Below are 14604 nucleotides of genomic sequence, written 5' to 3' on the forward strand. Positions count from 1 at the left end.
ATTAATAGAAACTATAGCAACTTTTAAGTTTCATTCTTCCTTTTTACACTTACATAGTGTCTTATATAAAAACAAAGAAATGCTGAACAACCCAGAAATATTGTACTTCTTTCTAGCCTTCCACCGGTCCATAAATATCCCTACAGTAAGAACTCTCAGGCTATGCAAGAAGCCATCAAATTAATGCATGTTAAAAAAATCTAATACAAGAAAATCCAGTGTGAATTGCTACATCTTTAGGGCCTGATCTGATTCCCATGTAGTCAATGGAAAGACTCCCATTGATCTAATTTAGAAATGAATTGGACCCTTATACCACTATTTGTAGAATACCATCCTCTCAGTTATACAAAACGTGTTAACAATGAACAACCAATAAATAAATTCGCAATGCTGTTTTTTAGATTATACAGAAACTTTTTTTTTTGTTCAAATGAGGAATTTTTGAAATTCCACCTTTACTGAGTGAGGATTTGTTGTCACTTTTTGTGATTTAAGCATTTCTATGTTTTTTTTTATTTTTAATGGCATAAATCCAATAAGTCATGTGATGTGCACGTTGTATAATCACATACTTGTTTTGCTTATATATGCCTCTTTATAAATGCTAATCTCAGGTTTCCTATTAAAAAGTGAACTATTTGTTGGCTGCAATAAGAATGCTGAAATCCTAAACGCCCTTTTTATTCAAGTTGGATAACTGTGATAGAGACGTACTCCAAAGTATTCTGGTTGGAAAGAGTAGACTTTTCAGAGCCAGCATTACAGCATTTGAAGGCTGTTCAGTGACCTGTATGAAATGAGCTGCCAGTAAACAAACGTCTATCCCACAGAACACCAACACAGTTGGCTCCCTAGCCTCATGAGAGAGACTCAGTTAAGGCCTGAATCAGCCACAGAGACTATACTATATTAATTTACTAATTTCCATTCAATCCTTTCAAACATTTATAAATTTATCACTGGAATATACTCCATTATGCAAATCTGAAATGGAACAAGGTTAGTAATTTGATTGTCTGAAGAGTAATTTGATGGCAGTAGAAAATACTAAGAATAAAAAAGTATCTTCATTTTGTAACTTGAGGCAGGATTTGAAACAATACGATAAGACAATCATGTAAGAGGAAATTGACACATTTGAATTAATTTGAACACCTTTTTTTAGAAAAGGTGGTTGGAATAGAAGTAGCTCAATCATTAAAAAATATCAGGAGTTAATAGTTTATCTTATATTTAAAACTGTATGAGTATGAAATATTAAGCCAAATTCAGTCCTGAGGTACATGGGATTCTTTTGTTCAGTTGTTTTGGTCCTTTGTTCATCTCTTTTTACATGTTGTTGCTTTATTCTTCTCTATTTGGTTTTGTAATTTTTACTTTATTAATAAAGATTGATGAAATATTGTCTAATTATCTTTTCAAATATTTAAAATTTTATTAATAAATATTTGCATCGGAGTCCCATTGAAATTAACAGGGACTTGCAAAGAAGCATAGGACCACAGGAATAAATCCAATTGCAAGAATAGGACCAGAGATACTTCTCTGAACTTTGACTATGCAAACTTTTATTTTAAATTGCTAATTTTGAATGTTATTGATGGAGGTATGCAGTGTAATTGTATCCATGACGGTCCCAGGATATTAGAGAGACAAGGTGGGAGAGGTAATATCTTTGATTGGACCAATTTCTGTTGTTGAGAGAGACAAGCTTTCGAGCCACACAGAGTTCTTCTTCAGGTCTGCGAAAGGTACTCCAAGTGTCACAGCTAAATGCAAGGTGGAGCAGATTGTTTAGTATAAGTCGTTAGCGCTGTAGGAGGTAAAATAAAGCACTAACAGTTAACTTAATTTTGTATTTTAAACATAGATATCATAGCCTCATGCTATGCACAAAAGTGATGGAAAACACAGTCCTGGGAAGTACTTAGATACTAGAGTGATTGAAATCACCCTAAGAAAGATAGATTTTTGTATTTTTTGTACATTCACAACCCAGATGATGCATTGGTCTGAAGGGAGTGAAAGATGAGGTACCAAGGTCCAGAGTAAATGGGAATGAAAGTTAAGCATGTGTGTAAGTACTTGCATGATCAGGACTTAAACTGGTATGCCGGATTTCTACAATCATAATTTAATCCTTTCAAAGGTTCTTTAAAGAGCTGGTAATATTTTAAGGAATTTTTTTTAAATATTCTCTTTATAACAATACTGTCAGTATTATTTCATATTTCTTTTTTCACTATTTGTATTATTAGTAGGAAGAATATTTGGTTGAAAATCTAGTATTTAGTGTTTCTAAATTCTTCTGCTCCTGTTGCTTATTCCCACTGGGTTAATTACATTTCAGAGATTGTTCCCCTCCAGGCTAACATTCTAAATTGTTTACTTTTATGTCAGGATGTTATGCCCAGGGCCTAAACCCCAATCCAGCAAGGAGCTCCATGCAGTTGGACCCCTGCTCCTGTTTAGAGCCCTCTTGAGATCCACTTGCGTGCTGCTCCTTGCAGGATCGGGACTCTGCTTTACAAACTTTCTCAAGAATCTTGTCTCCCCTACACCCCAGGATTCTAATAGGTAGGTGGGTGGTGTTCTTCCTTCTGAGTTAGAATTGCTGCCATAGGTGCTGGAACCAGAGGTGTGGAGGGTGCTGCAGCACCCGATGGCTTGAAGGGATTTCCATTATATAGAGTTTGGTTCAATGGTTCTGAGCATCCCGACTATAAAAATTGTTGCAGCACCTCTGATTCCTGCACCAAAATTTATGGCATTTATGTTGTGGGAATTTAAGTGGAATCTTTTTGCATGTAAAACAGAAGCGGTCTCGTGTTTCTTATAAACCCTGGGTCACTTTGCAGAAGAGAAGAAGTCCCTGTTGATGTCACCGAGAGTTTTGCCATTGACTTCAACTTGAACAGGATCACGCACAAAAGAACTCTGCTGTCATGTTAGAGTCATTACATTCTGCATCCCTAATATTCCTTCCTCTTCACCCCTTTTCCCAGCCCCGTTTCAGCTGGATGCCCTCTTTTTCTCGCCTAAACTATTGTGCAGTACGTCGTCTGCCTGGCTACTGGGCTCGAGGATTTTTCAAGAAAAAATGATACTGTATTGGTGCTCAAACAGGGGTGGACGGGTAGCATTATATTACTGTAAGCTATTGTTATTATGACATGAAATAAATTGGTTTAGGAATGAAAAGCTATAATTAACTACTCAGTGGGAGACAAAATAAACCCAAACTCTAATACCGGGGTGGACTATTCAATGTAATGAGGGATACAGGAATCGTGCTACACTACAGCTGTTCAAAGAACGACCAAGTCCATCCAGTATCAGAGGGGTAGCCGTGTTAGTCTGAATCTGTAAAAAGCAACAGAGGGTCCTGTGGCACCTTTAAGACTAACAGAAGTATTGGGAGCATAAGCTTTCGTGGATAAAAACCTCACTTTGGCCTCTGGAGATTTCCATTACTTGCATCTGAAGAAGTGAGGTTCTTACCCACAAAAGCTTATGCTCCCAATACTTCTGTTAGTCTCAAAGGTGCCACAGGACCCTCTGTTGCTTTTTACAAGTCCATCCAGTACAGCACCAGCAAAGCAGGGAAGCGAACGCCCCCTCTGAAACCCCACCCACTTCAGACTCCGCCCCATCCATGCCCTGGCCACGCCTACTGTCGCAGACCGCTTGGGCCCGGAAATGCCACGTGTACGGAGTGCGCCTGCGCGGCGTAGCCGGCGGTGCTTCCGGTGTGTGGTTCCCTCCCTCCGTCCTCCCCCCAGGCTCGGAGCTGGGGCCGGGCGAACACAGGCAGAGTTGCGTCCGCTCCCGCCATGGCCCAGCCCGGGAGACCCCCCGCCCCCTCCGGGCACAGCAGCCAGAACGGGGCTGGAGGGGAACGCTACAGCAACGGTGAGGCCAGGCCGCCCGGGACCGAGGGTCGGGCCGCTCCCTGCCTCGAGGCTGAGGGGAAGCTCGGCCGCTCCCCGGGGAGGGCGAGGAGAATCCGTGCGATTCCCCGGGCGAGGGCAGGCCGGAGACCCAGCCTGGGGCCTGCGGCGCCTTACGGGGAGCACGGTCCCTAGCGCAGCCTCCGTGCCCGGCCCTTTGTCCGGGGATCCCCCAGAGAGCAGGCCCCGGGCGGTGGTGGGCTCCTGGGGCCCGGCGAGGGTACTCACTGATCCTCCCCAGCTCCCTTCTCGCCGCCCCACCGGGACACTGAGGGATCGGGCAGCCGTGTTGGGGGGATGGCCGGCCACGGGGGTCTCCAGTGGGCGAGGCCTGCGTTTTCCCGGGATTTAGTTTGCCCCTGAGACCTCTGCGTTCCCCCACACTGGCCCCGTGGTGGGGCCGAGCGGGCACAGCTCCCCTGGGCGGGCAGTCAGAGGGCCAGGGCTCACGGGACGCCAGCTTGTGCTCAGTTTCAGGGTTTGAGTGGGGGTGTGTGTGCCACGTAGGACGTGGGTCATCATTTTGGTTCACTTACGTTGTGCTCATCACTCCAGTATCGGAATACCCGTCCCAAACTGGGTGAGTGGGGAAGGGCGTGAGCCGTGTCCCCACAGATACACCCAGTGACAGGTTTCTGTGGGAAACTAACACAAACCAGTTAAAAAAACCAAACCCATGGGGAAGGAATGGCTCCTGTCTGTGAGGTTGTACGTGTGTGGATGGGCATTACTGAGAAAACATTTTCCAAGTACCTTCTTTGTGGCATTTTGAGCAAATCACATTCAAATTGGCTACTAGTTTCATCACTAGAATACACACGGGATGTCTGTTAACCTGTTTTGCTTTATTCTGATTTAGCAACAAGCCATAAAACAGTGATTCTCAAGCTTTTTGTACTGGGGACCCCTTTCACATAGCAAGTCTCTGAGTGCGACCCCCCCCTTATAAATTAAAAACACTTTTTAATATATTTAACACTGTTATAAATGCTGGAGGCAAAGCGGGGTTTGAGGTGGGGGATGACAGCTCGTGACTACCCACATAATAACCTCATGACCTCCTGAGGCGTCCTGACCCCCAGTTTGAGAACCCCTGCCATAAAAAGTGGCCAGATGTTGAGTTAAAAGATGTTTGGTAGCAACATTAAAGATTTCAGTATCTGATTGCAAACAGCTTTGCGCATACTATTTCTCTTTATGTCCATCAGTAAGGTTATAGAGGAAAATAAGTTGGACTTTTAAGAAGGGGATGGGTTATTTTTAACAATAATATCAGGAGAGGACATAACCTGATCCCTATGAGGGGATGGAGTTCTCACTCTCACAAACCCCAATGCACATACAGTAGGTGGTCATGAGGCTTTGTTCTCTGGAAACATAGGTGATGGCACAGATGGGGAACTACATGAGATAATGAGCCAATGGACTGTATTTGCCGTAATAGAATAGTATTTCTATAAAAATCAGTCTGTTTTAGCCCATTATTTGGTAAATAAGTTGTCATCCTCTGCTCACATTATAGTGAGAGAGAAGTTTTAATAATGTGTGTATGGTCCTCAGACTGCTACAGGATGCACATTATTTTACAAAATAGGGCTTTTTTTCTAAAAAAGAAAAGAAAACAAAGTTGAGTGAGTGAAAGATTTTTTTATAGTATATCTCACCAATTATAGATTGCATTCAACTTTCTAAATTCAGAAGTCATTCATAATCTGAGCGTCTGTGACCTTTTGTAATGTAGTGTACATGTGGCACCACGGTTATCACTTGCAGTGGGAGGATCCTGTAACTTTAGAGTAAAACACATAATGTAATTTTACTTTGCAGTTTATGCAAAACAATGTTCTCCCATTCAATAAATTGTATAATCTGAGAGCTCTTTGGTTTTAATTTTTTGTAACCACTGATTTAGTTAATATTGCCTGGAGTAGGAATGGACTGGAGTTATCAGAGATGAGCCACTGACACCAAGGAAGAGAGAAGTTTTTAGCCAGCATTAATGGCTTATCTCCCCAACTCTTTTCCTTGGCTCTTCAGGCATTGTAGCTCATCAGTCTGTGCTTCTGGTTGCAAGCTGGACTCCCATGGAAATAAGCAGAACATAAGCAGTGTAATCCAATCAGGTTTTTCTGGTGGAGAAAACTGGAGAGGAAAAGGCAGGTCCCATCAGGGCAAAGAGATGAAAAATAAAATAAGTACCTGGCTGCAGCAAAATGGCAAATTCGGAGGCATCTTGTAAACAGGCCATGTTCTACAGTTACAGAATGGAGTCTGTTGGGCTCTGATTATGATGAATGGGGGTGGTTCATATCCCTTAAAGCTCTTGTTTCAGATTTTCTACACACTTGGGCAGATTTTACTGCATTGGTTTACACTGGATGTGGGTGAACTTTTTCAGACAAATAGCATATTTGACCAAAAGTGCAGTTTCAGATGTATCAAAAGTATTCATGAATTTGTGTCGAGTTCATCAAATAGTTTTGAGCAAGCTGAAAAAGTCAAAACAAAGTATTTTGACCTGAAATGTCAATTCACAACATGGCTGGAGGACGTGGTGAATTTGTCTCTTTTATAGGCGTTAGCCCAGTGATTGGGGTACTCAACTGGTATGTGGGAGACCTGGGTTGAATTCCCCCCTCTGCCTGCTGAGGAGAAGGATTTTGAACCAGAGTCCACTACATTGCAGAACAGTACCCTAGCCACGGGAATATTCTGGTGTGTAGTGCTTTCTCAGTCTTTCTTCTTGATGTTGTTCCACTTTTATAAATAGTGATTGGAGCAGGGACTGCAATTTGGGTCTCCCATCTCCCAGGTGAGTGCCCTAAATCCACATCAGTAGAGTCACTCTTTCCTTGGTCCAATGATTATTTACAAATAAGAGTCTCTTTTGTGCTTGCAAGTAAAGTTACTATACGACTATTTACATTTTTAATATTCATAAAACCTTATATTTGCTATATTTACAATATATCAATATATTTGGAGCCAGTCAATTCAATGACAAAACAAGAATGTATGAAGCACAATCCAACTATGTATATTAAATCCGTATCTCTTTGTAAGCAACTCTCTACTTTGATTGGTTAACTTAAAATAACACACTGGCATTTACTTTTTTTCAGTGCACAAGTATTGTTCAAATCGTCTCCAGAGATAAAATGTCTTTACGTTTGTTTGTAGATAACAGTGAAAAATATCATCTTGAGGCTTTCATTGAAAATTGGACTGGCAAAAGTAATATTGAGTTGTATTCTTCTGACACTATACTTTCCTTTTCATAGATTTTTAACCTAATCTTCATCTCCTTCTCACCCCCCCCCCCAACAAACTTCTCAACAGATTTCTTTTTTCAAGGTGTTATCTTAATTATAACTTTCTCTTAAAATACAGTAGTACATTAAACAAAAACAGTTCACTGTCATGTTTCTAGCTACTGTATCAACAGCATTAAGATGATTTGGTGACATCTGATTCTTATCAGGGAATCTGAATACTGTATTTTTGTTTGAAAAGCAGGTGTTCAGTGATCCAGGAATGATTCTCATGCAACTGTTCTATATATATTATGTATTGTAAATGTTGATCTTATCACTGAAGTCATGGGAGAACTGAGGATATTTTAGTTATCTGTATATAATGAAGGGACAGAAGTTAGAGGTTCTTCCTCAGAGACAGAAGTGAGGATGCATTGAGCAAAATAATTGATATATTCCCTTCTTAAGATCTGTCTTGAAGACTGAAACGGTGAGATTCCAGTTAATACAATTTGACCTAAACAGCTTGAAACACCTTTTTTGCAAACCTCAGAGATAACCAATATGACTGTTTCCTTATTTTTAATACAATATAACAGTTAAAATACTATGATAACTTTAAGGTTGCTACTGTGTATGCACATCAAGGACTGCTTGCTTAAAAACCTAAGCATTAAAAGCAAAGATATTTTTTATAGTCACTTAAATGGGCATGCAAAAATCACACAACATTTTTATAAACTTGAGGTAATGGAATGGGAAGTCATTCAGAAAGACACAGCTTGACTACGAATAACCAAAAACAGTTCAAGAGAGAACTTGTGGCAGAAAAATAGTTGTAATGTCAACTGGGATACAATAGGCAGCGTATTTAGATCACCCAAAAACATGTCACTTGGAGATATATACCGCCTCCCTTCAGGGTGGGGATGTGTGTCTAGTGGATAACATATGGTGTGTACAACTTACAACTGTGGTCTTCAGTTCTGAAATCTTGAAAAACAATTGTTCCGATTTGGAATGAAAACTTGAAATTTCCTGTGGAAAGCAAACTCCGAAGATTTCATTTCACAAAAATCAAACATTTATCAGCTGTCTGCCACCTGCCCATTTTGTTAAAAAATAATTCCCCACCAGCTATAGTCCCAACATTGTGAAAATAAATAATGTAGTACTATTTTCCCTTATTGTATCTAGTTGTCATCTTTAAAATATGGAAAATGAATGATGTCCTAAGAATGTAAATCATTCTCAAAATGGCTAATGGTTTCATAAACTGCTTGCTTCTAAATATCTTCTCCAAATGAATTCAGTTTAGTTCAGCTATACCAGCCAGGAAAAATCTAAAAAGCAGATTAAATGCATAGGCTACCTTTTTTTTACTTCACTGGGCAAAATTTCTGAGATTTTGATGGCAGAATTGACCTCTGTGCCATGATCCTGACAGAGATGCTTTAAAAAAAGTATTAAGGAAAATGTAGCTGCTAATTGGTATAAACAGCAGCTTTTAAAAAGCATTTTCACTCTTGGTCACTTCAGCATGTATACTCTGTTCGCCACCCTTCATGTGTGCACAACAGTTACTTGGGGAATCAACACAAATGCCCACTGCCATGTGAGTATGATCATACCAATATATGATTTTTCCCGTCAAATACATTTGGCTTAGCTGATTGTCACTTGGCTTTAAATGGGCAATAGAAAATAACTTTTCTATTAATTGCCTTCCAGAACTTGCATTTTCCAAAGTAAATGCTACATGAATAATATGGGGATGAGTTTTTCCTCTTAATAAAACTGACCACTAGATGTTTTCATTCTCAAGCTTGTGGGAAATATCAGTCATGGTTTATTACCTTAAGAACTATGCTGATAGGTCCACTAACTTGTATGTTCCCCAGTAAATTAACAGTAGGGTCAATCATCATGTTAAAAGGAATATTTCTAAATTGTTTCAAACTCCAAGCATATTTTCCCTGTCTGCCATCTACATTTAATTGCCTCAGTCTGGTTTACCAGCCAGTTGCATGTGAGAGCATCACAGTTATGTTTGATTTGCTTTTATTGAACGTCTAGCTTCTGGATGTTCACGTGCAAACATCAGCCACGGATGATGGCCCATGTTCAAACATGAAACTTTTAGAGAAGATTAGGGTTCTACTAGTTGTCAGAAAAATAATTAAACAAAGATCTAGTGTATTAAGAGCAATTAATTATGAAGTTCATGTGTCTTATACTGCTCTCCGTATTCCTGGCTTGTTACTAAAAAGCACTTCATTACTAAGGGTCTAGTGGTAAATTCCCAGGGGCTGTAAATAAGTGATATGTTATTGGGAAGCTGGAAATTTCTTCTTGGGTACAACATTGACTCTTTGAAGGTTTTTTTCTTGTAGGTCCTGTGCAAAACTCACTGATGCATTCATCACAAATGTTAGATGGCCAAGGATTCAGCTCTACAGTTCCAGGATTATACTCACCTCAAATACCAACAAAGGTTCCTGTACATCCATCTTCTGGACAATATAACTTTGGTGGTTCTCAGAATGTTTCTCCATTAAGTAATCAGGGATCTGGGCAGACTCTTAATAGACCACCTGTGGGACCTATTTCTATGGCACCTTTGCAACATGCAAGTTCTGTTTCCCAGATGCTCCCTCCATCACAAAACTCTGCTGCGATACCATCATCTTCTAGTAGCTTCGTTCCTGGAGCTTATCCCCCAGCACTTTCAAACTGGCAGTATGGTCAGACTCCTATGAGTCAGCCAACTGGGTCTCAAACAAACCATTTTGCTCATGTAGCAGGAACATTATCAACCCAGCCATTATCATCATCAGGGAGTACAAATCCTGCAACAAGCTATCAGTATACTGTTTCCCCTGGAGGTCCTCCACTTCAAAACAGCTACATGAAACCAGGTAAGAAAGATAAACATAAGGACTCTTGTACAGTGGCATATCTGGAATACTGTGTCCAGTTTTGGGCCCCACACTACAAGAAGGATGTGGAAAAATTGGAAAGAGTCCAGCGGAGGGCAACAAAAATGAATAGGGGGCTGGAGCACATGACTTATGAGGAGAGGCTGAGGGAACTGGGATTGTTTAGTCTCCAGAAGAGAAGAATGAGGGGGGATTTGATAGCTGCTTTCAACTACCTGAAGGGGGGTTCCAAAAAGGATGGAGCTCGGCTGTTCTCAGTGGTAGCAGATGACAGAACAAGGAGCAATGGTCTCAAGTTGCAGTGGGGGAGGTCTGGGTTGGATATTAGGAAACACTATTTCACTAGGAAGGTGGTGAAGCACTGGAATGGGTTACCTAGGGAGGTGGTGGAGTCTCCTTCCTTGGAGGTTTTTAAGGCCCGGCTTGACAAAGCCCTGGCTGGGATGATTTAGTTGGGATTTGGTCCTGCTTTGAGCAGGGGGTTGGACTAGATGACCTCCTGAGGTCCCTTCCAACCCTGATATTCTATGATTCTATGTTTGGACTGAATTATACATCTAGTTGCAAAAGTTGATTCTCACTTTAGCTGTTGTGGTTAAAAATAAATAAAGATCTGATTCTGCAGTGACTCCTAATAGTAGTGGAACTGCATTGTTGAGCTAGATGCTCTGATGAAATGCAGTTTAGAACTACTTGGAGAACTTCCATTCACTTCAAAGAAAGTTCCACGTAGGGAGCAGGCTCTTAATTTTGTGTTTTGGAGAATCCTGCAACAGGCATTTGCTGGGAATTGGCCTTTCTCACTCATTGTCTTGTTTAGATTTGTTTAATACTGCTTATTTAGGTCAAATGTTTGCATGTCTTAATGCTTTCTAGGGGTTCTTTCTCACAGCTCTGAACCTAGAGGTTCTTTTCTCCCCACCACTTAACGCCTCTTTGTGGTAGCTATCTGCCTTTTAAAAAAGGAAGAGAAGGACTAGAAATATAGAGAACGGAGGATTGGCAAAAATATATATTATATTTGTGTGTCGGGAAACAGGTATACAGTACAGAGGTTGGGTAAGCATATATGGTACCTATATGCCTTTTCGTGCTTTTCTGAATGATGCCTATTTGAACATTTGCACACTTGGATCAGATCTTGGGCTCTTGCGATTTTCTGGGGTGTGTGTGCAAGTTGAAGTTTTTTTAGGATTCCTGTTAATCATTTAATGCTGGCAGTTCTCAGCATGGCCTCTGTTGGAAAGTTGCAACTTGAACTTCTTGAGCATAGTTTGTTGAGTCATACAACAGTCATTCTGAAATACAGAAGCCTGGTATGTATGTGTGTTTGAAAGGAGAAGCTGGGAGAAAGCAGTGATGCTACAGTTCAGTTCACTCTAGACAAGGATGATTTGTTCGGGAAAACACAACCAGGCACACAGACTTCATTGAGCACAGCACAGATATCAAAACATACATTAGCAAATAAAATCTCACTAATGCTTCTCTCTTCCCTGGTAATATGCACCAGCCAGTCTCCGACCTTATCACTGGCTTCTATTAGTGGTAAACATTTAACATTTTGTGGTCATATTTTCTTAAATGAATGAATTTGTAACAAGCTATAATAGTTTCTTCAGCATCGTTCACTAAAGCAAGTCATAAAAGTGATAGAGCAGCAAATTATTAGACATATCAGCTCTTTTTTTTTTGTGACCTATGATATGCAGGTGACAAAATTTGCATAACACTAACTGCTGACTTTAACCATTTTGGAAACACAATACAGATGCAAACCACTTGTACAGTTTCAGTTCACTACAGTTTTATCATCAGGTTTCTACTATCCAATTCACATCCAGCAGTTCCTTTTCTAATTATTCTTCTACTGAGCACACGTTCCTGTTAATGGGAGTAGTGTGCTATCCTTCTATAAAATTTATTGCAAATCAAAGCAACTGGAATGCTAAAGTAAATATTTTCTTTGTGGATGACTTTTAAACTCATGTTGACTGATGTGTCAATGTTAATCATGCACATTAAAAGGAAACTAATTGCACAGTGGCTTTCAAACTGTGTTCTGCGAGCCATTAATGTCCATGAAGATACCCCTTGTAGTCCACAGGTGGAGGGAAATTAAGAAGTAGATTGTTGGGAGAAAAGGCAGACCTTGTGAGACTGGTTTTTCAGAATGGTCTACAGAATAAAAATGAAGGACTGTAATAGCAGAACTCTCATAGCCATAATGCAATAAAAAATTTTCCTGAACTAAATTGGTTGTAGTTATTTGTAGAATTAGTGACATGTATTGTCTTTAAAATTAGATTGCATAACTTAGCTTATTGGCTAGATGCTTCTTGTATTTAGTGGGAGCAAAGGTTTCTGCTAATGTTGGTAATGTACCTTGCCCGAAGCTATCTGTGTTGGCAAAGTCTAAGGTAAAGGAACAAAATGGAAGTAACTGTGATAAAGATATACTTTTGTTTGATGTCACCACTACAGATACAACTGGAATATTGAATGTTGTTTCATAAATAATCAAGCAGATACTTTTTTAAATGATCAGTTAAGTTTGTGTAGTTTGGTCTGACAACTTACCTTATGGCTAAATAATCAGTGTACTATAGAAATACTTCTAATATATTTTAATGTGTGGCCACATGCTGCCCATCCTGGTGAAGACCTGATGTACTGACAAAAGTTGGTGATTGATCCTTGGAGAAGATATTAACTATTTCAAATTTAGTTAATGCCTGACAGTGCACTTGGTGCTTTTAGAGACGAATAGACCTACCACCCTCTGAAATGGAAAAAGGTGCTCCTAGGACAACTCTTAAGCATAAAGTAAGAAATTAAGGTTGGGATGGCAATTAAATAAGTAATTATCTTTAAATTATCCATGAATGTCCAGGAAGGGGAAAATCTTCCTTTGGCAGAGGGAGGGAGAAAGTTACAGAAAAATGGTGTGGTCTTAGAACTTTTGTACATTTCTCTAACCTAGGAAGATTAACACTTGATGTGAGCTTTTCAATATATAGATGCTAATAAATCTTTGTGTAGTATCCTTGACCTAGAGTATTTAGTTTCAAAACAAAAATCCCTTGCATTGCAGAAGTATACTTGGGCTGTGTCTCATTGCGGTGTCTCATTACTGCAGTATTCTCGGTGTAAAATCTTTTTTGACAAGTAATTAAAAAATCTAGAAAATACGCATTTCTAACAATGACAACTTAGCATCAAATCATATAGGTGGCAGATGGACATCCTATCAAGGGAAATTTGTTTAAAAAAAAAAGTATGAATTTATAGGATCATCAGATGCATAGTATTGACATAGGCTGGCATTTTCAAAGGCAACTCTTGTGGTTAATGTGCCTTTGAAAATTTCACCATAATGGTTATTAATCGTCAAAACAGGTAGTGACATAGATCATGGAGCTACAGAAGTCTCAGTACTTAAAGATGAGAAGAAAAACTGGCTAAGAGCTGTTAAACTTCATGTGCTTCTTTTGGGTTTCTATAACTTGTGCTGCTCTTTCCACTGAATAAATAAGATTAATATTCAGATTGACCTGTATGTAAGTAACCATCTGTGACTCTTCAGTCGGTTTAAAGCTCTTGAAAATGAATTATCTCTACAGGCTCTGTTCCTCCACCAGTGAATCGGCCTTTAGCTTCAGCATTCCCTCCTGCTAGACCTCCTCTAGGACCGCCTCCGGCTGGAGGTCCACCTTTAGTGAGGCCATCGGCAACCCCAGTAGGACCGCCTAACAGCTCTCTACCCCAACCTCTGCTAAATTCAGCTACAAACCAAGAAGGTAAGGGATTGATCAGTTCTATTTATTTGGTATTTCCATATCAATATAGGTAATTGTAAATACAGAAATTAAAGTCACTCAAAATGACTTAGTGAACAGAAACTTTTGGCTGCTAGAAAACTCTTTCCCATGATTTCACTGAAGTAACTATGCTTCAGAACTCTTCCATTTTTTTTTTTTTTTTTTTTTTTGATATCTAAATGTTTTCATCACCAGTACTTCCAAATGACTGTTAGAGGATCTTTTTTCTTAAACTTCAAACTTTTTTCTTTAACTTAAACTTAGAGGTAGTTCAAATATGAAATGTTTCCCAAATATCAGTTTCTGATACTATATTTGCAGAAGAACAAATTTATTTCATGTGTATTGAATGTGTTGCAATGTGTCTGTGAAAAAAACTGTACTAATTAATGCACTGATTTTATTGCATTGACATAAGTTGAGAATTTGACATCAGTGTAGCATAGTTTCCTCAAATTTTCAAGATAATACTGATGGGAGAAAGATGGTATATTATTTCCCATTGACAGATGCAGAAGAGAAGTAAAAAACTGAGTGTTCAAAATAGATATCTGTGAGTGATACATGTGTGATGTTATGCCCTTGGTTTTTATATTCACTTTTTTGTACTTAGGAGGGATTTTTCTTTTTTCTCATT

General features: G+C 39.5%; 1 protein-coding gene across 2 annotated transcripts in view; it reads left to right on the forward strand.

Moving 5' to 3' along the window:
* The first annotated feature begins 3715 nt into the window (after nucleotides 1-3715).
* The window catches only part of SEC24A (SEC24 homolog A, COPII coat complex component), a 50752-nt gene continuing 39863 nt past the window's right edge, over nucleotides 3716-14604 (forward strand). For both annotated transcript variants that reach the window (XM_008166411.4, XM_005309446.5), the window contains exons 1-3: nucleotides 3716-3915; nucleotides 9601-10125; nucleotides 13770-13946. In XM_008166411.4, coding sequence (XP_008164633.2) covers nucleotides 3837-3915; nucleotides 9601-10125; nucleotides 13770-13946 — 781 coding nt within the window. In that variant the 5' untranslated portion in view covers nucleotides 3716-3836. The remainder of the gene's footprint in view (nucleotides 3916-9600; nucleotides 10126-13769; nucleotides 13947-14604) is intronic.

This window comes from Chrysemys picta, chromosome 8 (genome assembly GCF_011386835.1).
Source record: "Chrysemys picta bellii isolate R12L10 chromosome 8, ASM1138683v2, whole genome shotgun sequence".
Taxonomy (NCBI): Eukaryota; Metazoa; Chordata; order Testudines; family Emydidae; genus Chrysemys; species Chrysemys picta.